Source organism: Rhinatrema bivittatum, chromosome 1 (genome assembly GCF_901001135.1).
Source record: "Rhinatrema bivittatum chromosome 1, aRhiBiv1.1, whole genome shotgun sequence".
Taxonomy (NCBI): Eukaryota; Metazoa; Chordata; class Amphibia; order Gymnophiona; family Rhinatrematidae; genus Rhinatrema; species Rhinatrema bivittatum.
Genome location: NC_042615.1, coordinates 807857793 through 807883111, shown reverse-complemented (window position 1 = coordinate 807883111; position 25319 = coordinate 807857793). Strand labels below are relative to the sequence as shown.

Sequence of the window (25319 nt, the reverse complement as noted above, 5' to 3'; positions counted from 1 at the left end):
CACTGTAGCTCAAAAAAGATGTAACAAGTAAAAAAGGTACAGCAAAGGGTGACCAATATGGTAAAGGGGTTGAAATGATTCACCTAAGAGGAAAGACTAAAGAGATTAGGGCTCTTTAGTTTAAGGAAGATACGATAGAGGTCTATAAAACAATGAGTGGCGTAGAACAGGTAAACACAAATCAATTGTTTGGTTTCCCCTTTCAAAAAATGCAAAGACTAGGGGACGTGCAATGAAGTTACTAGGTAATACATTTAAGACAAATAGGAGAAATGTTTTACTCAACGCATAATTATACTCTGGAATTGGTTGCCATAAGATGTGCTAAAAGATAATAGTGTAGCTGGGTTTAAAAAAGGTTTGGATAAATTCCTGGAAGAAAAGTCCATAAACTGTTATAAAGATGGACTTGGGGAAGACCACTGCTTATCCCTGGGATAAACAGCATGGAATTTATCAACCTTACGGGATCCTGCCTGGTAATTGTGACTTGGCTTGGTCACTGTTGGAAACAGGATATTGGGCTTGATGGACCTTTGGTCTGACTCAATATGGCAAATCTTATGTAAGGATTCCAAGCATCAGCACAGAAGCTTTCTATGCCAAGTTTGGAACAAGGAATCAACACTAATATAAGCACAGAGGACCTTGTCAGTACTGACCACTCCAGTGCAGAGGAACCTTGGCACTGACCGCTTTGGTGTCAGTGATAAAAATGGATTCTCTCTCCATTTTGGTTCTGTAATCTGATACATCTGCAATAATAATTTCACCAAACAAGAGTAGCCATGCCTTTCTAAAGAAGCTGCGGATGGGCTTTATTGTTAGATGTCGATGCTCAAGACCCATCTAGAACAATATCACCTGTGTTAGAAAGATCAACATAGTGATTGGATTCTCAGTCTTTTGTCATATCTATTCAAAGACCCCCAGAAGAAGAATCAACGATAGTCTTCCTCATCTTCACATCCAGAAGACTGGGTTGCCTTTCTAGATTTTGGATACAGTCTAATCATCATTACCAATTTTGTTATAGCTCTTGTTCTGAATTCTCACTTCCAGACTCCCCAGCGCTATCTCTGGATCCACATCCAAAGATACCTAGAAGTAACACACCTAGAGAGAACTTCTTATTCTTCATACAGAAAATGGCAGATTCCATACTATTTAAATTGAAGGAAAATCAGGTAGCATCAGATTTCCTGGCATCCTAAAGTATATCAAGACTCCAATACAGCCCCATCCAGTTTACAAAGAACTTCAAGACCTATAGTCAAAGATGTGCGCTGTGCCGCTATCTGCATCACTTGTAGCAAGACGGATAAACCAAGTATAAGTAGAAAGCTGCTTATTTTGTTTTCCTGGGAATTTGTGTTTATTATAACAAACAAAAAAAATGGGAGAAAATCAGTGGAAAAAACACTCACTGATGACATTGAGCCAGAGCATCAGTGGGTGGACTGGCTGACGACAATAATTGCATTGATGTAGGTGGACCAGAGAAATGGTCCGGTTCTGGCCTGCGGGCTGTTTGCCCACCCCTGGTATAAGCTATTATATAAGACAGAGGGGGCTCCTTGAAGCAGCAGATACATAGAATTGCTATATGCCTAGAAAAGTCTTTTCAGGCTTTTCCAGAAAACTCTAGGAGATGCACTCAGTTGGCACTATTAGATATCACACACACATGCATCTGATTATTCTGCAGTCCTTGGAGAAAACCAATTACAGACTAGCAATTTTACTTTCTTTGTCTTGAAGTGAATACTGTCAAAGTGGGAAGAAGCACACATTTGTGAATGCAGAATAACACAGTAATGTTGCTGTGTACATACTGTGGTGGGAGAGGGTCAACTGTGTTATAAGGAGATTAATAGTATGTTTTAAAAGTGGAGAGAGAAGATACTCATGTGTTGCAAGGGAAAGAAGAGGAAGTTTCATGGATAGGGTAAAGTTAGATGTTTGGAGGGACAAATTGGCTGAGAGGACAGAATCCTGTACCAAAAGTGGAAGAAAGCTCTCATGATGACTTATATCTGAATATGCATGAAGGGGCAGAAGACTGTAAGACCTGGAGAGAAAGGAGAAAGAGCATACATTTAATGGGTGAGCAACTGGAAAACATGACAGTTTGGGGAGGCATGAGGCAGATATTGTAGTAATAGTTGAAAAATAATTAGGGAATGAATTAAGGTTTTGGCTCTGGAGGGAAACAGGAAAATACAGATATTAGCTCTAATTGATAAAGCAACCAGATATATTAAGGGGGATGTATGTGTGTGTGGTGAAGGCAAAGGAAGGAGTCAGATTTGGTCCCAAGATAAACACCATGGGGTAGATTTTATAATTTTGTTCGCGCACCAGGCGCGAACAAAAGTACGCTAGATTTTATAAGATACGCGCGTAGCCGTGCGTATCTTATAAAATCCGGGATTGGCGCGCGCAAGGGGGTGCACATTTGTGCAACTTGCGCATGCCGAGCCCGATGCGCACTGCCTGTTCCCTCCGAGGCCGCTCCAAAATCGGAGCGGCCCCGGAGGGAACTTTCTTTCCACCCACCCCTCTGGCCCGATCTAAAACCCCCCCCCCACCTTTGTTGGCAGATTTACGCCTGCTTTTAATAGGCGTAAATCTGCGCGCGCCAGCAGGCTGCTGGCGCGCCATCACCCGACCCGGGGGCTGGTCCGGAGGCCTCGACCATGCCCCCGGTCCTGCCCCGAACCGCCCCCTGACCCCGGACACGCCCCCTCCCCCGCCCCTTTTACGAAGCCCCGGGACTTGCGCGCTTCCCGGGGCTGTGCGCGCGCCAGCGGCCTATGCAAAATAGGCGCGCCGGCGCACGAGTGCCCTGCGCGCGTAAATCCGGCCGGATTTACACGCACAGGGCCTTTAAAATCCGGCCCCATGTGAAAATATGAATGGTGATACTGGGCACTGTGATGGACAAAAGTAAAGCAGAATAAAAGTGAAAATAATTAAACATAGTTGTTAGGGTGAAGCGTTTGAGATGATTGAAAGACATCCATGAAAAGATGGCAGAGACTGTCTGAGACTCTCCATGTTCACAGAGTCCACGGTATCTAAGGTAGGTAAACAGATTTAGGTGTCATCAACACAATGGTGTTGATACCAGACAACTGAATGAGGTCACCTCCTTAACCCACGTGGCTACTGCTGCGCGGAAAAAAGAAGACCGAAGGGGGACCCCTGCTGGATGCAGGGTCAGTGCATTGCTGGGCATGCCCAGTTAGGTGCCAGTCAAAGTTCTAGAAACTTTGACAAAAGTGTTCCGTGATTGGGCTCCATCCTGATGATGTCACCCATATGTGAGGACTACCATCATGCTTGTCCTGTGAGAACACCTGTTACAGGTAAGCAACTCTGCTTTCTTGTACATTTCCTTGTACAGTGAAATTTCTAGGAGATTAACACTTTAATATTTTGTAGTGTAAAGTATTCTGATATTTTAGAAAGAAACACTGTATTTACTTTTGTTAAATAGAAATTAAGGGCTGATATGCATGAAATACATTGAAATCTTGAGCCCAACTTCTGTTTCATGGATTGGCCTGCACTAGGAAAGCTGCAGAGGCAGCTTTCAAAGCCTTGCACCTATTTGTTGGGCTAAGGGTGCACACCTGGTTGTGGATTGTCACTATGATGACTTGGCTAGCGTTATGGATAGGTAGGAGAAGTAGAAAATGGATTAATTGTATTCTTATTAGTGGTGTAGGACATTGAGCTTATTATGAAACCTTAGATTTCTGCAGCAGTTCAATCCACTTTTAACTGCTTGATGAAAATAAGGTAATTGTGGCTTCATTTACTACAGGCAGAGTTGGCAACTGTAATTCATGCCCTAACGATGAGCAGATTAGACTATTGCTATGCTCTCTGTTGGGGAATCAGCTGAATGGGGGATTTCCCCAACAGCAGCAGGCCAGACTCTTGGGCAAAATTGGATAGCCACCTCCCCCTTTGGTTGAGCCTGCAGGTTCTGGTGGCCAGCAGGGCTTTTCAAAAGCAGTTCATGGCTGTCAGAGGTCTGGGCAGGCAGCATTCTGACAAAACCAGTGTTCACGCAGGAGGTCAAGCTAGGCAGCAATTAGATGAACTCAGGGTCCAAACAGGAGGTCAAGGCAGATAGTGAACAGATGAAGTCAAGATCAGAAACAGTCTGAGTCAGCAACAAAATTAGTCCATGAGAAGCTGACAGGGAAGGCAAAGCGAGGCAGCACAGGGAAGCCAGGTTGGGAGCAAGAGACTGACACAGGAGGCAAAGCCTGGGACTGGAAACAGAGACTGGAACATGCAGCAAGGACTGGAACTGGAGGTGAGGCAAACATGGGAGACAATGGCTGGCACTGAAGGCCCACAGGGAGGACTGAGCAGAAGAAGGAATATACAAACACAGGCAGACAGGGAACTAATGCAATGCAAGGTACATACAAGATAAGACAAGGTAGAGCAAGACTAGGAGGCCCAAAGGCCACAAGGCAGGGCAAGAAGGCTGAGGAGGCCACAGGACAAGGCAGGAAGGCGGATGAGGCCACAAAGCAAAACAAGAAAGCCACGGGGTCCATGCAGTGGCAAGACAAGGTGGGCCAATGCAAGGAGGCAGGATAGAGGGGTGTTTCCATGGCTCTCTCTGGTCCTGCCTGATTCTCAGCCCTTTTGGCTGAGAGGTGACCTATACAGGGTCAGACAATAGATAAAGCAGAAACCAGGCTGTTTTATTTTTTTTTTCCTTATCAGAAATGTGGGGGTAACCTGCATGGAGGTGCAGTTATTACCTTGAGAAGCTTGCTGGGCAAACTAGATAGATCAGTTTGGTCTTTTTCTGCCGTCATTACTATGTTACTATGAGATGACACGAAGAGACACAAAGTTATGGAGAGGCAGGGCTAAATAGAGCTGGCCTTGCTGAGTCATGGGACCATTAAGGAGGTAGCTAAAGGGGGAGAAGATGTGGAACTGTGAGGACCTCTGCTGGTGAGAGGGTGGGGGGTCTCCTAACAGCCAGAATAGTTACATGGAGGTTACCACAGCATTTGTTTATACAGCGCTGGCATTATAAAATTAGGTTCTGCAGGAAATTCAGTTAGAGATTTGTTTGTTGTAGAAAATGAAAACATGGTTATATGTGCAGGTGTTTTCCATTTGACAAGTTGGGGTTGGTATTTACTGGCAGGTTATTGATGAGAGATTAAATGAGAGATTAGGTGTTATTCCTTAGGTCTTGTAGGTTGGGTTTTACATGGAATTTTGGAGTTTCTTTTGGGACTGGACAGAGAGCATATTATGTATTTGAACTGAAAGATTGATAATTTGTAACCAGGTATGAGTGGATTTCATAAAGTAGAATATTAAATCAAAATAAATAATAAATATAGACCCATGGTACTGCAGATAAAATACTATTCCAATGAGCTGGAATCCCAGAAGTACAGGAAGAATCTACTGGTCCAAAAATAAGTTTATAATTTTCTGCTTTGTCAAGGGTTGTTTGACTCTCCTAGAAATGTATTAGCTTTTATCACGAAAATAAACATTTTTTTTAGTTTTGCTTATTTTGGAGGGGGAGGAGCGTATTTTGGATTTAATGCCTGCAATGATGGTTTTCATGTTTGATCTTCCGAGGCTCTAATGAAAGTTGCAGCAGGCTACAGTAGATATCAACAAAAGATGTCAGTTATATACACATGGTTGTCTGGGAACTGTGCAATACTTTTACTAAATAAAATGACCATGCTGGCAATCTGAACAAATGACCTGAAAAATCATCTCTGAAGTCATGTAGCAACTAAGGACAGAGATTCTAGCTTTTGAAAATGTGCTAAAAGTTGTTAGAAGATGAGAAAGTTATATTAAAAATATAAGATGAAAGACCTTAATTGTAGTCTCAGCAGAGCTCAGACATTGAATGTACTTTGAAACTGGGAACCTCCTTTCCCTTTGAGAGATGTCAGTTTTACAATAGAGACAAGGTGCTTTCTTATTGTCTTGTCATGTTTAGCAGAGGGGTTTCCCCCTGCTGAATAAAGAGCATCACTTTCCAATGCTGTCAAACCTATTCCAAGAAGAAGAAAAAAAAATCCAAGGTGTGCCCTTATTGTGAGCTCGCTTCTGGTTTGATATTTACAGTATTGGACTTTTTAAGCTGTACTCTTGTGGCAGAAGCCTGAAAAGCAGCATTTACTGTAAGAACTTCAAAGATAAAAGAATTCCATACAAAAAACATCAGCCTTTGGTCTTGCATTTCACCCGAGTAGAATGCAATTCTTCATGGATCATGACTTGTAGTTTTGTGCTTGTTGCAGGTGATGTAGCTAAGTTTGGCCGTGGGGATTCTGCTTCTCCTGCCCCTGCTACCACTCTTGCCCAGCCTCAGCAGAACCAACCTCAAGCCCATCACACAGCTCAGCAACCTTTCCTGAACCCTGCACTCCCCCCAGGATACAGCTACACTGGGTTACCGTATTATGCTGGTGTGCCAGGCGTACCAAGTGCATTCCAGTATGGACCTACCATGTTTGTAAGTAAAGAATTCCACCTTTGGAAGTTGGTTGGTGAGACGTTACAGCGTTCCTTAGCATGAATATTCACTGCAAGTTTCTTGGCCCTGCACATCTGAATGATACAAAAGATTTTTACATTGAAACGTGTGGGCAGACTGGGCCATATGGTCTTTTTTTTTTTTTTTGCTGCCATTTACTGTATATGTAAATATGTAAAAACAAACTTGTGACAAGAGGAAAATGTTCTATATAATATGCAGTTATTTTAATATTTTATAAAATCTCTTTACATGAAGGTTTGGCCTGTATGATCTTTTTTTTTCCTGAACTATTCCTCTTAAAGCTCCAACCTGACTTGAGCCAGATACAGATTTCTTTCTTTTCTCAAAATGATCATGTATGATCTATGTTTATGGTCACGCTGGAGGTTTCGTTATAGTATCATCTGTTCTGCAGTCCCACAATTGAATCCCTGGCACATGTGCAGCTGGACCCATTATCTTAACACTGCTAGCACGTAATGTTGTGGCAGGTGCTACCTTTCTATGCATGGTGCAATCCACGCCTTTCCACCAGAGCCCCTGTTTTTTGCCTTCTGACTGGATCTCAGGACTTCTACACATCCGCCTTATCCTTTTTTTCCTCATTTTTTTGGAGCAGATCCGAAGGCCAAGAAGTGGTCTGGAATCTGTTGTGGTTTGTTTATTTTTGAACAGTGGCTTGTTCAGCTGAATTGTTTGATATATAGCCACAATCAGATGGTTTACTTGTGCTTATCTTATATGAGCCTAATGTTGAGCTGAGCTGTACTGGTGTGAGCTACAATATTCTGAGTGCCAGAATTATTTATTTATTTATTTTATTTAACAGTTTTATATACCGCAGTTCAGGTAACAAAGTTACTAATCACTTCGGTTCACATTTCAACAATTAACAATGACAATATAAAGAATAATGTCTTACATAGAACAGGGTGAGTGCAACTTGGATAATAACTTACAATGAACAGGGAGAATACAATTTATATACAAAGAACTTGGAGGAACAGTTTGTAAAGTCGCTGGGACTGTCTTGGTGAGGTCTAAAGTCAACTGTCATGATGTTCAATGGGAGAGAGCTAATACGAATGGATTATTAGTGTTGGAAGGATGTTGTGGAAATGTCAAGGAAATGTGTGTGTGAAGCTCTCCCTCCCTTTGTTTCCAGTATTCTGTATCTAGCACTGCTTCAATCTGCTGAGACTTGGGTCAGTTGTTGGCTTAGATACAGTGGCACATTTGTGTACAGATGCAGGAACCTCAATGTGACTTTAATTTATCAGATGAAAGCCCTCTTTGCGCCTCTGAACTCTTATGGACTAAATTATCTGGTCTGAAAGATTGCTCTTTAGAGATGTGCAGCAGTAAGTACATTCGGTTCGGGCTTCGTTTTCGGCCCGCCACAGGAAATTTCGTTTTTCCCGCAGTTCGGGCTTTTTTTTGGGGGGGGGGGGGGGCCCCCGATTTTCGTGTTAGTGCACACTAACATTTTAAACTTAGCGCGCACTAACTCCCATTTATGCGCACTAACCCGAAAAATGATTTTTTTCCCCGAAACTTTGGAAAAATTACGATTGTTTTTCAGGTCCTCCGAACGAGGACAAATTAGACAATTTCATTGAAATTGTCTAATTCGTCCAAAACGAATGCACATCCCTATTTGCTCTTTTGGTGGCAATAACTTCAGTTCACACTGTCAGAGTGCTTCAGGCCCTAGTAACTTATCTACTTTACACTAAGTTCTGCCACAACAACATGGCACTACACATGCACCCTAACTTTCTGCCTAAAGTTGTGACTACCACCTTAATCAGTCAGTTGTTCTAACATTTTTCCCAATGTGATATGCCAATAAAGGTGAGCAAGCTTTACACACTTTTGATTGTAAGACATCTGGGGAGGACTAAAACCTTAGAAAGTCCGCCCAGCTTTTTGTTCTCTTTGCCCATACAAGCCTAAAAAAATTGTTTCAGAGAATCTTATCTAATTGGATAGAAGATTGCATCCTTATATCAAAGCATATTTGACCATAGAGGGGCATGTCAAGGCCCATGTTAGGGCCATGCCTATTTGGTGGCCCATCTAAAGTCGATCTCTATTAAAAAGTTGAGACATGGAGTTTAGTCAACATATTTACGACCCATTAAGAAAGTGAATATTTTTTTTAGAAAAAACTGAAAGCCATGACTTTGTCACTCATAATTAATTTGCCTTTTGTTGATTTATGTACTATTTTGTCCTTTTAATTATGGATGATATTTATTGTAATCAGGGGCGGATTGGCCTATTGGGGGGATTGGGCTTCCCTAGTGGGCCAGTTGTGCTCCCATCATGTTTGGTTTTTTTCTTTTTTTAAATAATCATTCCCACCAAAGAAAATGAGAAGGGCTGCTGCAGCCTGAATGTAGCTGCACTTGAAGTGAGGTCTGTGGGCTGCATCACATCTCATTCTGCTGTGCCTGAAAGAGGACCTGCGAGCCGTGACAGAGCCCATCCTGCCGCGGCGTGAAGAGAGAGCTGCAGGACTGCTGAAGAGGACCTGCGTGCGGGGCCGATGCACCACCAGTCTTGGGGCGGCGACGGCATGACTTCTCCTTCTTCCTGTCCGTGTGGCCCAGAAGAGGAAGTGGTGGGTCCACGTGGGCAGAAAAGAGAGGCCACACAGGAAACAGAAGAGCGCTGGCCATTGCAGGAAGAGGCAGCATTGGCCCCAAGTTCATGCAGCGGTCCAAGATCCAGCAGCAATAGTGCTGCCGCTTCTGTCTCTACGCAAGCGCATTCCCCAGGCTGTCGCAGGAAGAGGCAAAAGCGCTGGAGGAAAAGCAACAGCTCCACCTCCCCCCACCCCACCAGGAAACAGAGCAGCATCAGCCCCCTTAGCCTCAAGAAAAATGGAGTCCCTCTGCCCTGGGGGCTGAAAGAGGAGGCTGCTGCTGTACTACTACGGAGGGGGAGGAAGTGAATGAATGAGAGTGTTTGTGTGTGTGTATGGGTGAAAGGGCATGTGTTTGTGCATGTATGTGTGAGAGCATGTCTTGAGACAGCATGTCTGTGCATGTGTATCTGTGAGATTGTGTGTGTGTGTGTGTCTGAGAGAGCATGTCTGTGTCTGTGAGAACATGTTCTATGATTGAGCATGAGTGTATATATGAGAGAGAGAAATTATGAGGAACAACCCCTTACCTCTCCCTTGCTAATCCACGACAATCTCAGGGCATCTGGAAATCAAAAGATTCCAGGTATGAACAGCTGGGGATTTTTTATCCTTTTTAAGTATTGGATGGTGTTTGAAATATTTTATTGGTCTTTGGAAAATTTGTATGAGTTTTCGTTTATTAGATCTGTTTGTCAGCTGTTTTGAAATATTCTTTTTATTAGTATGGTTTTTCTTCTATTGATCATTTATATTGACCTGATTTTGATGTTTTCTGAGGAATTTTAATTTCTGTTTTTCCATTGTTGCACTGCATTGTTACGGTTAACAGTTCAGTTTTTGTCTGCATGTTTATATTAATACTTTATGGTTACTTTTCTGAATTTTTGTGAGCAGCTTTTTGTATTTTGCATGTGTGACTGAGTTGATGTATTCTGCTAGTGTAGGTTCTGTGTAGGGATCTGTAGCAGCTTGGCCTTTTCTGTTTTCCTAATAGGTGTATTGGCTTTTTAGGGTCTGGTGTAATTATCGCAGTGTTGCCTTTTCATAAATAAGGTTGTTAGTGTTTGAGTGCTAGTAGTTATCGCAGTTTTGATAGGAAAATTTACTATACTGAAATTGTAATCCAGTTTACATGTGGCTTTCTGAGGGCCAAGCTCATACCCAACACACATTACAATAGACCTAATATCAATTCCAAGGGTCTTTTTTTACTTTTTTGCAGGGTTTTACAGCACTCCATACAAATATAATGTTGTAAGTGATATTTTTTTACCTCACAAGACATTTATTTTGGAGATATTTTGGCTCAATTCTGTTGGGTTCCAAAATTAACTTGGCATGCTTTTGGGAGCTGTTGATACATGTGCTGCGAGGAAAGTTCATGAGTACTTCTGTTACCCCATGGGCGGTTTTGAAAAAATCCCCAGGGCCGATATGTTCCTGCAGCCGGCCCCTGGTTGTAATCCTGCATTGAACAATTATTGAATTCTGGGCAATATAAGAATGTGTAAATAAATAACTATTTAGATTCTGATTCCTGATGCAACAGCAGTTTTGGGCACTCTTTAGTTATAGTCTGTAGTTAAAAGGAACTTAACAAAGACAAATCTTTATGTAAAAAAAAGTAAGAGAAAAAGGAAACCGATAATGTGAATGAGAAAATAGATATGAGATGGACATTCATAAAGTGCAAAGGAATTTAGAGGATTACAGGGAAGAATATCTGGTGAAGCTGAAAGAAATGAGGAAAAATATCAGGATTGTGAAAGCTCGAGTGGAAGAAAAGATCGCCAAAGAGGCAGAGCATGGTGACAAAACATTTTTCGGATATATTGGAGAAAGGAGGAAGACCAGACGTGGCATTGTAAGATTGAAAGGAGACAAGGAGCAAACTGTGGAGAAAGATGAAGAAATAGCAGAAATATTAAACAAATACTTTGGTTCAGTTTTCATCAAGGGAAGACATTGGAGAAAGACCATTGCCGGCTAACAATAGTACATATATATGTACAATAATACATAAAATCAACTATAAAATATTGTAGGAGCAAATTTTTGGAAATAGTATCAGATTAAAATGTGTTCAAAATAATGTAATCCACAGGCTCTTGCCTTCCATGAGCTAGCATCATAAACCCGAGCATTCAGATTAATGTCATAGAGTAGTGTCCATTTGTGGGAAACTATATATTTTATTACACTACTTTATTGTTCAACCTTTTTATTTTTCTCACAAAATGTTTTACTTTATTCGGAAGGGGGTGAAGTTCATGTCAGTCCAGTGAGTTCTGGAGTAAAAAGGAAAGGCTGTGCTCTGCAGCCTTCTCTGTGTCCCTAGGGGGACATCTTAATGGGTATCTCTGCATCTCTCCACAGAAGAGGCAGTGGAGTTTGTTAAGGCTCCTGAACTGATGCCGTTATTCTATTTAATTCATCATTCCTGGACCAAAAAAGGGGGTCAATCATCATTGGCAAGTGACTCAATTCCATATGGTGATATTGACGATAGGAGATTTCTACATCTGTCAGAGGCGTATCTACATATGCCCATTCAACTAGAGCATCAACTATTTTCCACAGTTCACCGTTTTGGGGAAGCATTATCGGTTTTTGAGTGCTACCTTTCGGTCTAGCCACCACACCCAGAACCTTTTCCAAGGTCAAGGTGGTGATAGCGGCAGGGTTGAGAGAGGATGGCATTTTGGTTCTCCATACTTAGCTTGGTTAATTCGGGCCAAGAGCTTGGAAGAGAATCTTCAGGCCTCATGTAAGGTGATTTCCTGGCCAAGAGTAGTCTACAGCCATCTCAGACGTTGACCTATCTCGGTGTTCATTTTCAACACAAAGCAAGACAGAATGTTCCTGCCGGAAGGCCACATTCAGAAACTGCTGATGCAGGTGTGGCTATTGACAGAGGTATTCTTCCCGACAGTATGGTCTTACCTACAGCTGCTAGTTTTGATAACAGCCACTGTAGAGGTGGTTCCATGGGCAAGGATGCATATGTGTCCTCAGGACTACTCGATGCAGCTTCAGTTACCGTTATAAGTCAGCATGCAACTGCAGTAGTGGTTGAAAGTGGATGATCTAAGGAAGGGCATTCCCTACAGACCCTGGACTAGCTGATACACAAAATGGATGCGAGCCTCCGGGGTTAAGAAGCTCACTGTCAGGAGTTGATAATAAGAGACTCTGCAGGGCAGAGGACTCTCTGGAGCATCACTTGGCTGGAAGTGTGTGCCATTCGTCTGGCATGCTTGTGGTTCATTGACCATTTGCAGGGTCAAGTGGACCGAGTAAGGTCAGCCTATACGATGACGGTGGTTTGTGTCAATTGCCAAGGAAGCGCTAAAGGCAAGCAATGTTGCAGGACATAGTTCAGCTCAGGGACTGGGCAGAGGTATATCTTCAGGAGATCTCTGCCTTCCACATGACTAGAAAGGGCAATGTAAGAGCCAATTTTCTCAGCAGGCAGAGTCTAGATTGAGAAACTGGGAGATGTCAGATGAGGTGGGCCAGCTCAAGTGGCCCTCTGGGGTCTACTGTTTTTAAACATTTGGTGATATCGCACATGCGAAGGCAGGAGTGGCCGGAAGGCAAGCTTCTGTATGCTTTTTCCCCATGGCTCATGTTGAGCAAAGTGATTTGAAAGATCAAAAGACACTGTGGATTGGTGCTTCTGGTGGCTCCAGGTTGGCCTGGGAGACCATGGTATACACAATTGTGGAGGTTCCTCGTGTACTCTCCTTCCGGTTTATGATCCACAGGGACCTGCTATGACAGGGACCTGTTCTTCACAAGATCCAGCTTGATTTTGTCTTTCAGTATGGTCCTTGAAAGGGCTCAGTTGCTGAAGCGTGAATTTTCCTCTACTGTGTTTTTCACCTTGCTTCAAGCATGGAAGCTTTCCATTTCTTTAGCTTACGTTAATGTTTGGAGTGTGTGTGAGGCTTGATGTGAGGAATGAGGCATGCTTCCTCATTTGATGAAGATTCTGCTCATTTTGCAATTCTTACAGGATGGGTTCCTTAAGGGCTTTGCCCTTAACTCCTTGAAGGCATAGGTGGCAGATCATGCCCAGTTCCAGGGTCAGGTGAATGGTAGACCCTTGTCAGCCCATTCGGATGTGGTCTGGTTTTTAAAGGAAGTGAAGCATCTTCATTCTCCCTTACAGTCGCCGGTGCTCTTATGGAACCTTAATCTGGTTCTAGAACTTTTGGACAACTTTCACTTTTCAGCCACTATGTCACCTTTCTTTGAGATTACTGAGTTATGGCAATTTGTTCTGTGTGTGAAATTTTGTGCTGCAGGCTCTTCGGTGGGGTCCATTCCTGTGGATGTCTCCAGGGACGGTCAGGCTTTGGTCTATTCCATCTTTTTATATCCACAAAATACCAATACCGATAATCCCTTGTCAAATAATATTTACTTATCAAAAAAAACAAGAGAACATAAGTGTTCTGCTCACCTATTTATCTATCTATCCTTGTATACTGTATCATGAATGAATCTTTTATTTCAAAATCATATATAAAATTTCAGCTATATCAAACTTTTCTTCTGTTTAGATTGACACACCTGTACCTCACTCGTACTATTAAATATCCCTTGCTTATACTATCCCATCCCACTGAATATATTGATTTATTCAAAATCAAACTACACCCCTTATTCATACAATCCCGCCCCAGTAAAAATATACGTTTTTAACTTTTTATTTTAACATAAAAATCTTAAAAAAACAATTGTTATTACAGAATACCTTCTTATTTTAAAAGACATCTTGAGATCACGTGATGTGGTGGACTCGGTAGGACGCCATCCTCAGAGCTCCGGATATCCCCCTGCCACATCTTGCACCATCCTGCCTACTTTCTGCTTTTTTGGGCAGTTTTCCTCCACTAGAAGCTTTTCTGTGCTTTGCGTTCCACTTATCTCTCCCGGGGCCTCGCATGGCGACCCGATCTCTTAGAAAAGAGAAGGAGAAATTGAAGGCCCCCGAGAGCAAAATGGCTGCCGCTCCTGACCCAGATTTCGATCCTGCGGGTGAATCGCTGGAAGAAAAGATCTCACAAGCGGTGGTACAAGCACTAGATGTCCGTCTTCACCAGCTGTCGGACCAAATAGCGGATGTCCGGGCATCGTTGACCGAGTTTGATGCCCGCACGGAGCGCCTTGAAGGCCGGGTGAGCCTCGTGGAGGACGACGTGGGGGCTTTGGAGAGACGCGTAGAGGAGCTCACTAAACAAGCGCGAGCAAACGAAGAGAAAATCGACGAGCTCGAAAATCGATCTCGGCGGAATAATGTCCGTTTTGTGGGATTCCCGGAGTCCCTACCGGAAGCTGAGCTCCCTCGAGTTTTGGAAGCGTGGCTGCTCGGTTTGGTGCCTTCCTTGGCCTCTCCCTCCGGGGGGTTGTTTGAACGGGCGCATCGGCTGGGTCGGAGGACGGAGGGGGATGCGGCACGGAGACCCCGCGTCATTATTGCCCGATTCCTACACTTTGCTCATCGTACTTTGGTCTTACAGCAGTACCGAAGAGCGCGGGAGTTTTTCTATGAATCCTCTAAGATTCTTATGTTTCAAGATTTTTCGCCTAGAGTCTCCTCACAGCGGAAAGCTTTTCACGAGGTTTGCACAGAGTTGATCAACAAGGGTGTGCGGTTTGCCCTCATGTTTCCTGCCCGGCTCCGGATTAACCACCAAGGCCAACTAAAGTTTTTTGACTCGGCGGTGGAGGCTCGCGCCTTTGTGCGGGATCTCCCTGGTGGTGCATCTTCTTCACCAAAGTGATTTTCATGTGAATCGGAGCGGGACTCTACATTGTTTATCCTCGCCTAATAGGAGCGCCTGTATTCCAAGTGCTGGTTCTATGTGGGCACTACGGAGCACAAGCTGCAGTACGCTCCAGTGCTTCCTTATGGTTAATGCTGTTTTCTGTTAGTGTACTCCCTGTATCATTGTTTATATATTTTGCTATATGATGTTTTTTGTACAAGGGAGCATTGTAATCGTTATGCTATGCTGTAGCGATTGTGGACCGGGTGGTGCATCAACTAACTACTGTAAGGTTATTGGTTTGTGGGGGGCGGGGGGATAGCCGAACACATGTGGTTCATCCCCGTGATCTCTAACCCCTCTGGGGTAGTAACGTTGGTAATGGGGTATGGGGAAACACGTTGGTCGTCCGGTGACCTGGTTTGGGGTTTGTTCAAGGGGTCTTCTGGGGGGTGGGGGGAGGGTTTGGAAACGGTTCGGGGGGAATCTCTGGTATGGGGGTATGATTGGTAAAGTGCTCTGTGTAAAGATGTGGTACGGCAGCTTGGGGCATGGCCGGGGCCCTTTAATTTTCAGAACCCATGGACCAGTTGACCACGTGTATCTCTCTTCTGGGGTCAGATGGTGCTAAATATGGTCACGTGGAACGTGGCGGGTATGGGAACTCCTGTTAAGCGGGAAAAGGTTTTTGCTCGATTAACCAAGCTGCAGGCAAAAATTGTATTCTTACAGGAGACTCACATGCTCCCCACTGAGATTCTTAAACTCAAAAAAAAGTGGGTTTCACAGCTCTACTATGCCTCGGGGTCATCCAAGAGTAGGGGTGTAGCCATAATGTTCCATAAGTCTGTCTCTTTCCAATTGGTGGAGTCGGTGGTGGATCCACAGGGGCGCTATGTGATTGTGAAGGGGTTTCTCATGGGCACCAAAGTCTTATTGGCATCCATTTACGCTCCCAATGCGTATGATCACTCTTTCTATACTCGCCTTTTGTCTCTCCTCAGTAAATTAGGAGATTGTCCAATGATATTAGGCGGGGACTTTAATTTTGTCATGGACCCTGAATTGGACAGAATGCCTTGTAGGGGGGGCCTGCGAGCGAGCGAACGGAAGGGGCCCCGGTTTCTATGCCGTCACTTAGATCTGGTGGACTTGTGGCGAGTACTTAATCCTGGAGAGCGCGATTTTACGCACATAGCTAAGGCCCACCCTACTAAGTCACGGATAGATTATTTACTTGTATCCGAATCCCTTTTCTCGAGATTCACGAGGTCATCTATTGAGGCATTGGTGATTTCGGATCACTGTCCTGTGTCTGGGGTCTTTTCTATAGGGGGTGGCACAGCCCCAACGCAGTGGCGGTTGCCGGCTTCATTGGCCACTGATCCTGCTTTCACTGTTTTTTTTAAAAAGGAAATGGCAGGAGTTCCTCTCCTATAATCAGCAGCATATGGACCAACCGATCCTTTTGTGGGAGACTGCTAAATCTGTTTTACGGGGTGACATAATTAGTTATGTTAGTTATCGTAAAAAGCAGCGAGACAAAGAGATTATAACCCTTGAAAAAAAACTACGGACTCTGAAACGGGGGCTCTATTCCAAGACGGACCCCAAGTTGACTTCCCAGTTCCGGGAGACTCAGGTTGCACTTAATGAATTATTGCACACTAGGGCAGCTCATATGCTTCGCCACAGACAATTCAATTTCTATAGGTATGGTAATAAGGCGGGCAAGCTAATGGCGCGCTTGTTAAAGGCGCAGGACGCTTCTAAACATATTGCGAATATACGTAATAAACAGGGGGATATCCAAACTCAATCCAAGGATATAGCAGCCGTATTTTCTGATTACTATCAGTCGCTCTATGCGGCGGACCAGGTCCAGGATGAGGATATAAATGTTTTTTTACAGCGGACTAACATGCCCTGTCTCTCGGAGGCGCAAACTCTGACCCTGCAACGGCCGATCACCGTGGCCGAGGTTCAGGAGGCAATCCAAATGCTCCCAAACAAGGCCCCTGGCCCTGATGGCATGACCTCTACGTTCTATAAGGGGTTGCAGGAAGAGGTGGCCCCGGTGTTGCAACTAGTGTATGAAACAATGACTGACCGACAGGAAATGCCTCCTACTATGAGAGCGGCTACTATTGTCGTCCTCCCAAAGGCGGGTAGAGATCCACTGCTACCTTCGTCTTACAGGCCCATCTCGTTACTCAATTTGGACATTAAGATTTATGCTAAAGTCCTGGCCAATAGGTTGAAACATCTCATGCCTTTATTGATTTCCCCAGATCAGGTGGGCTTTGTGATGGGGAGACGGTCTACAGTAAATATTCATAAAGTTCTAGCCGCACTGGAGCTTTGCTCTAAGGGACTGGTAGCCGACCCGTTATTGGTCACATGTGATGCCGAAAAGGCGTTTGATCGGGTGGCTTGGCCCTTTCTACGCCGTGTCTTGGCTAAAGTGGGGATCGTGGGCAGGATTTTTGACTATATCAATCTTTTGTATTCCAACCCCACGGCGAGGATATTAGTGAATGGGGACCTTTCGGGGGAATTTTCGTTACAAAGGGGTACCCGTCAAGGGTGTCCCTTATCCCCTCTTTTGTTTATTTTAACGGTTGAACCCCTCATATGCATGCTGAAGGCTGATCCTTTGGTTACTGGAATCCCTTTGCGACAACAGTCCTATCTTACCCTGCTATTTGCAGACGATATATTGCTTTTGCTGTCTAAAGCGAAGGCAGCTCTTCCGGCTGCATTAGCTATTTTCCAGGAATATCAAGGACTATCGGGTTTTAAGTTAAACCTGGATAAGACGGAGGCACTAGACCTGTCAGGTAAATTAAAGTCCACTTGGGATCGGTTTCCGGTTAAGTGGGCTGCGTCCACGATCAAATATTTGGGGATCATTATTCACCCAGACCCCAGACAATGGTATGCGCTTAATGTTCCACCCACGATTCAGAAAATGGTCCATAAACTGAGGAGTTGGAAGGCTTTGCCCTTATCCCTACAAGGTCGTATTGCCATTATCAAGATGGTACTGGCACCCCAGTTATTGTATAAATTGTTGATGTTGCCCTTTCTACTCCTTGCCCGGGATAGACGTGGCCTCTATAGAGAGTTGCGTAAGTTTTTGTGGCAGGATAAAAGGGCGCGCCTGTCCATGTCCACTTTGATGGGACCCACAGTTGAGGGCGGATATGGACTCCCAAACTTTTATTTTTATTCCCTGGCTGCGAATTGGCGTTTTCTGGGGGACTGGTTGTTCGAGACTGCTGAATACACCGATCCTGTCATGATACGTATGATGTGCTATCCGCTGACTCCTGGGGTGGTTCTTCACCTTTCCACAGATAAGTTTCAACGTTTACCAATGCGTTTTATATTGTGTCACACTGTGCGAAAGGTATGGGGTATTCTTCGCAAGATGTTGGGGCTGTCTTTGGCAGTCTCCCCTCACTACCCAGTGCGAGCGGGGTCGGCTGTAGCTCAATCCCTTCTACCTGTCCAACATTCTTTTACGTTGAGCTCACAGTGGTTACTGGGAGAACTGATTGACCCGACAACGGGAGCCTGCTATACCTTTGATGAATGCATAGCCCTATTTGATTTCAAACCCCAGCACTTCTTATTGTATGGGTCTGTACGAGCTCTGGTGAATGCTTTGGTGCAGGGGACAGCAGGGACGCTCACGAATGACCATTATTCTGCTCTCCTCACTTGTTTCAAATCCCGTAAGGGTTCCCTTTCGTGCCTCTATGCTTTTTCCCAAGTGATACAGGTCTACACGATTTACCAACACTTACTTCCTAAATGGTCACAGGATTGTCGGGAGGAGCTGGAGGTGAGGATGCTTAAACAGTCATATGCGTCCATCAATCTTATAACGAACAATGTGGGTCTTCGGGAGATGCAGCAGCGAATCTTTCACCGGATTGTTTACTCTCCAGCGCGAGCAGCTTGCATGGGACTGGTGGAATCTGCGGTGTGTCTTAAATGTTCCCACCCAGTTGCTTCTCTCATTCACTGTCTGTGGGAGTGCCCTTATATTCAGACATTTTGGACTTCTATTCAAAGGTTCTTATCTCAACTCCTTGGGACTGATATTCAATGGTCATGCTCTTTCTGTTTGCTTAATAATGATGTTGGAGATCACAGTCTGAATGTTGATAATGTGGTTTTGCTGGCCAAGGTGTGTCTTATGGCTAAGAAATGTGTATTAGTTAAGTGGCTGGCAGCTGACCCACCGACCGTTGCAATGTGGAAAACTGCCCAAAAAAGCAGAAAGTAGGCAGGATGGTGCAAGATGTGGCAGGGGGATATCCGGAGCTCGGAGGATGGCGTCCTACCGAGTCCACCACATCACGTGATCTCAAGATGTCTTTTAAAATAAGAAGGTATTCTGTAATAACAATTGTTTTTTTAAGATTTTTATGTTAAAATAAAAAGTTAAAAACGTACATTTTTACTGGGGCGGGATTGTATGAATAAGGGGTGTAGTTTGATTTTGAATAAATCAGTATATTCAGTGGGATGGGATAGTATAAGCAAGGGATATTTAATAGTACGAGTGAGGTATAGGTGTGTCAATCTAAACAGAAGAAAAGTTTGATATAGCTGAAATTTTATATATGATTTTGAAATAAAAGATTCATTCATAATACAGTATACAAGGATAGATAGATAAATAGGTGAGCAGAACACTTATGTTCTCTTGTTTTTTTGATAAGTAACTATTCCATCTTTTTACCAAAAGTGGTCTCAGACTTTTGCTTGGATCATTCAAGTTCCCAGCCAATGCTGGACAGGAAGAGAGAGCGAGATTAACAAATATCCTCTGTTATGGACTTTGGATGTCAAGAGGCATCTGATAAGGTAATTGGAGGTTTCTAAACCTCTCAAGAACATTGACCACATGTTTCTTCTCCACGGTAACAGTAAACAGGGTGAGTTGGCATTACGGGCTACCATAGCCTGCTGGATTAAAGAAATTATCACAGTTGTGTATGTCAATACTGAGCAGCCATTACCTAGATGGGTTCGGGCTCATTCCACTAGGGCTTGAGCAGTGTCATGAGCAGAGCTTCGATTATTGTCTCTCGTCTAGTTTTGCCAAGCTGTGACATGATCCTCCATTATATACCTTTCCAGGTATTGCTGCCTGGATGTGCAGATCCAGGAGGATGTAGTCTTTGAGCATGTGGTATGGGTTAGACCCTATTCCGAAGTAGCTGTGGTACATCCCACTAGTGTAGATTAACCTGTGCAAGTGCTAAGAAATGAGAAATTACTACTTACCTGATAATTTTCTTTTCTTTAGTGAAAACAGGATAATCCACCTTCCTGCCTTTGGCTGCCAGTCTGTGGTTCTATTGTCCTGAGTGGCTGAGTATCTGGGGATGACTGATAAGTATCAGTTTTCAATCCCTAGATTAGTGATGCTACACTCTTTGTCAGAGCTCAGTGTTCCCTGTTATCTGACTGCTTGAGTGGGTGTCTGTTGATAGTTATAAACAAATATTGTTAGTCTGTCCATAGTTGGTTTTTGCAGAGAATACTGGTGGGCTGATGTCAGTACAGGGGTATATATACTGTGATGTCAGCTTTGCTCTGTCTCCATCTACTGGTAGAGGTGCTTAACCCACTGGTGTGGATTAACCTGTCTTCACTAAAGAAAAGGAAATTATCAGGTAAGTAATAATTTCTCATTTTACAATGGAAAGAATATTGTAAATCTAGGAATCATGATATGAAACTCCAAGGGGAAAGACTCAGGAACAATGTCAGGAAATATTTCTTCATTGAAAGGGTGATGGATGCATGGAATGCCCTCCCAGAAAAGGTGGTGAAGACAATAACAGTGATGGAGTTTAAGAGGGCTCACACAGAGGCTCCCTGCTGGCTAGAGAATGGAAATGAAGGAATGGGGTAACTTTTCTGCTTGGGGATAACCTGCACGGAGCGGCAGTTACTACTACCCTAAAAAAAACTTGCTGGGCAGACTAGATGGACCGTTTTGGACTTTATCTGCTGTCATTTACTGTGTTATGTTAGAATTGTCTTTCTGTTAAAATGAAAATAAGACATTCTAATCCCCCCAAAACTTTGCTGCTCTGCCATTTTTTTGTTTACAATCCTCAGCTAGGAAGTCCCATTTGTATAGCTTTGGTGAAACTGCTTGTCTTCAGAGTGAAGTTGCTTACCTGTAACCGGGTGTTCTGTGAAGACAGCAGTTTATTTGTCACGCAAACCTTCCCTACTCCTCTTCTGGAGTTGAGCTCAACTTAATTACCAAACTGGGGCACACTGTATGGCTCAGTAATGCAGGAACAGTGCGTGCACTCAGAAAGCTCTTTATTTTTCCTAAAAAGATCTGGAAATGTGGTCCATGTCCCAAAGACTGCAGCAATTCTCAAATTTGACCACTTTGAGCAATGGCTTTTTCTGTGGCCACAAAAATACCTGCCAGCTCCTAGATAACACCACTGCCCTCTGGGCCTTGCGGGTTGCCATCACCTGCTGATTCCCTGTCCAGTCGTTGCTACTATTCTTTTGTTTTTAAACTGTTTGGCGCCATAGAAATAGCTAGGCAAGAAGTCAACAGGAGGAAAGTTAGACAGTGCTGGTTGGTAAGATCCCGACAGTAGGAAAAGGAGCAGGAGAGCAGTGGCAGCTTCACCAGGCAGAGCCCCATGTACTTCCTCTCCTAAAGCACTTCACCTACTCCAGCCCCCTTCCCCGCCCATGGACAGCATGAAGAGAGCAGAGCAACAAACCTCCTCCTCCTTTTGACTGCAGAAGAGGTATGTTCTGCTGTTCCTCTCCTTCTGGGGGAGAGGAGAGTCTCCTAATCTTATTTCAATAAAGGTCTGTTTACAGGGTGGTTGTTTACTTTGTTGTTTATTCTGTATTTATTTAAAATTAATTTCACGTTTATGGTCCAGTTACTATTTTAGTGTTGATTTTTAAATATTTCTTAATGCTGTTTTTTTCTCTTTTGTAGATTTTATTGTGACTTTATTATGCACCGCCTTGAACACCATGGTGAAAAGGCGAGTTATAAATGGCAAATAAATAATTCTGTGCATTGGGTGGAGAGGGGAAGCAAACAGAATGTTGCATATTATTCAGGAAGGAATGGAGATCAGAGCTGAAAGAGGCTAATATTCAGCACTATTTAGCTGGATAAGTAGCAACTAATCCACCTATGTGGCAGCAGCTGAATATTTGCTGGATAAGTGGTGGGCAGATCGGGGAAAAGCTTCTTATCCGATGAACTTGCCAATATTCTGTTTGATCCGGTTAAGTTTACAAGATGAGTTAGACTTCTTCAATAGCAGGTCTAAAGTTAGCCAGATAAAACTTAACCAGCTAACTAGCAACTTTTACAGGGATATTCAGCAGCCTAGGCATGCTGCTGAATATCACTTGTAAGTTAGCCAGATAACTTTCAGTAGCTATCCCAGAATATCATAACATCTCTCTCTAGCTCTATGGAGCACCTTGAGTATTTTGTGTAGTTTTGGGCATCGTGTTTCAAAAAAAGATATAACAGAACTATAAAAGGTCCAGAGAAGAGTAACAAAAATGCTAAAGTGAATGGAAATACTCCCTTATGAATAAAGTCTAAATAGGTAAAAGCTCTTCAGCTTTGATAAGAGACAAGTGAAAGGGAATATGACAGAGGTATATCACATCAAGAGTAGAGTGAAACAGGAAAATAGAAAATGATTTACTCTTTCAAATAGCCCAAGGACTAGGGGACTTTCCATAAAACTAGCTGATAACAGATTTCAAACAGTTTGGAGAAAGAATATATTTTCTTTCAATACACAATTAAGCTATGGAATTTGTTCCCAGAGGAGATGCTCAAGGCATTTAGCATAGTTTAAAAGGGGTTTGGATAAGTTCTTAGAAGAAAAGTCCATAAACAGTTATTAAATAGACTTGCAGAAGGCTACTGCTTATGCCTGGGAGTGGGCAGCAAAAAATGGATCTGCTGGGTACTTCCTTGAGATCCAGACAGGCTATTGTTGGAGACAAGATGCTGGGTTCAGTGGACTCTTGATCTGACCCAGCATGGCATTTCTTATGTTCTGTGTGTCAGGGAATTTTAGGTTGGGTGAATTGGTAGTTGCACTTTGAGGCCACAGAAAACTGTTTTTGTGAGAACCCTTTCTTTATTCCATTCTTTCCACAGAGAGTATGTCTTGAGCAGTGAGTAAAGCTACGTAATACCAACCTTCATTTTTCCTTCTAGCACACATACCTTTAGATTAATGCTTTCAGGCAGCAGGGTTCTGACATTGGATTGTAGTTCACGATATTCTATGTTTCAGTTCCTCTGGACTGCAGCTATGGAGCTGCTTGCCACTATGATTACATCTCGGCCAAGGAAAATTAAATCACATTTAGATCTTTCCATGGTCTCACACCACAAGTGAGGAAATCTTTTTCAGCTTAGACGAAAGCGCTATCTCAGTTTTGTGCATCACTGTAAGTGAGCCACACAGATGGTAATGTGACCTCCTCCATGTACATGGAATAGACTTAGTTTTGGGTACACCAGGTTCTTATGTCCTGGATTGGCCACTGTTGGAAACAGGATGCTGGGCTTGATGGACCCTTGGTCTGACCCAGTATGGCATTTTCTTATGTTCTTATGTTACAAATATAGAGTAGAACTTCAGAGCAGCGGTAGAATCAGTTTTTCATGACTTGTAAATCTATTTCAATGGCCTTCTGGTGATCTCATTGCAGCAGAGATCTGATCTCAGGATGATCAACAGCCAACATCAACAGGCAGTAGAGGATGGTCATTGTACAATAATGTCTCTTCAAGAAAGAATCGTCCCAAGCTTTCTGATTCACTTCTGTAGGCAATTACTTGATTTTATGCAGTTAAGGGAATGGATGTGAAGGCAGACACAGGGAACCAAACTTCTTGGTTTATGCATGGAGTTCAATCACTGGAGAGGCACTTGAAATACATTCTTCAGATCCCTAGCCCTCTATTACATTGTTGTGACTAAGGGTAACTGTATTGGATATATACTTTAAAATAGAGAAGGCAAGAATTTTGTCCTGACTTTTTCACCCTGTTCTTACCTGCATGGCTGACATTCCATTAATTATCGTAGCTAAGGTAGCATATTGTTATATCTGTTTATTTTCCTGTGTCATTGTATTATGTGTATTATTTTTTTGGATTTGTTCCTTTGATAATGTCCAGTTTTCTTTATTAAAAACTAGAATTGTCATAGCTAAGTATTTATCAGCTAAAGTTTTCACAATCTTTTTATTCATCTCACTTGAAAATTTCTTACAACGTTCACCCAATCAGATGATAGGATGTGTTTAATGGTAGATTAACATCAGACTACACTTTTTTCCTTCTGTGAGCTTCACAACTGAAAAGAAGTGACAGTGTTTTTCTTTACAGGTGTCTTTAGCACATAAGAGAGTGTATGGGAGCCTCTCTGAAGAGGAAATAGTTATGATGTGCTGCTTGAAGGTTTCTCATTGTTAGAACATATTCTCATGTTTATCCCCAGGTACCGCCAGCATCAGCTAAACAGCATGGGGTAAACTTGAGCACAGCTTCCACTCCCTTTCAGCAGGCAGGTGGTTATGGACAACATGGTTATGGAGCAGGTAAGATGGTCTGTGCAGTACACCCATACATACACTTTATCCTTAGATTTGTTCTGACTTCTTTGCTGAGCTGTCCTAAATTGTGTTTTTCCTGTCTTCACACCCTGGCAGGTTATGACGACTTAACGCAGGGGACTGCAGCTGGAGATTACAGCAAAGGAGGCTACAGTGGGTCATCTCAAGCACAAAGCAAATCTGCTGGTACTGGACCTGGGAAAGGTAGTGAAGAAGGGTATTGGGGTTAGAACTCTAGTTTGCATTGCTATATTTAGTTATATTTAATATCTTGCCTTTACATTTTAAGCTCATTTTGGCTAAGTACTGATAGATTTGAGCTGTAGCTCTCAGCAGTAAGGAAACAAATTCCGTTTTGGGGCAAAAACATTTTCAGACATATAGAAGAGGAAAGACAAGGACATGGCACTTGCCCTGAAGCAAGAGGCAATGAATTCAGTTAAAAGAAGGATGCATCTGTTCACAAAGTGCTAGGATTCCAAAATAGCTCCCTGAAATTGCGAAAAAGTCCAAGCATCAGGAAGGCCACATTTAAAAGAAAAAAAAATTTGATTCCATCACATCTATTATACCATCTTTTGGATCAAAGCTTTGGAACTGATATAAAATGTTCTTAATGAGCTGTGTCTAATGCTTAGACTTTTTCAGAACTACT

General features: G+C 43.2%; 1 protein-coding gene across 1 annotated transcript in view; it reads left to right on the top strand.

The window, feature by feature from the left end:
* The window catches only part of UBAP2 (ubiquitin associated protein 2), a 597209-nt gene that overhangs the window by 527745 nt on the left and 44145 nt on the right, over positions 1-25319 (top strand). The window contains 3 exon segments of the mRNA XM_029581175.1: positions 6321-6535; positions 24550-24649; positions 24761-24868. Of these exon segments, the coding sequence (XP_029437035.1) occupies positions 6321-6535; positions 24550-24649; positions 24761-24868 (423 nt within the window).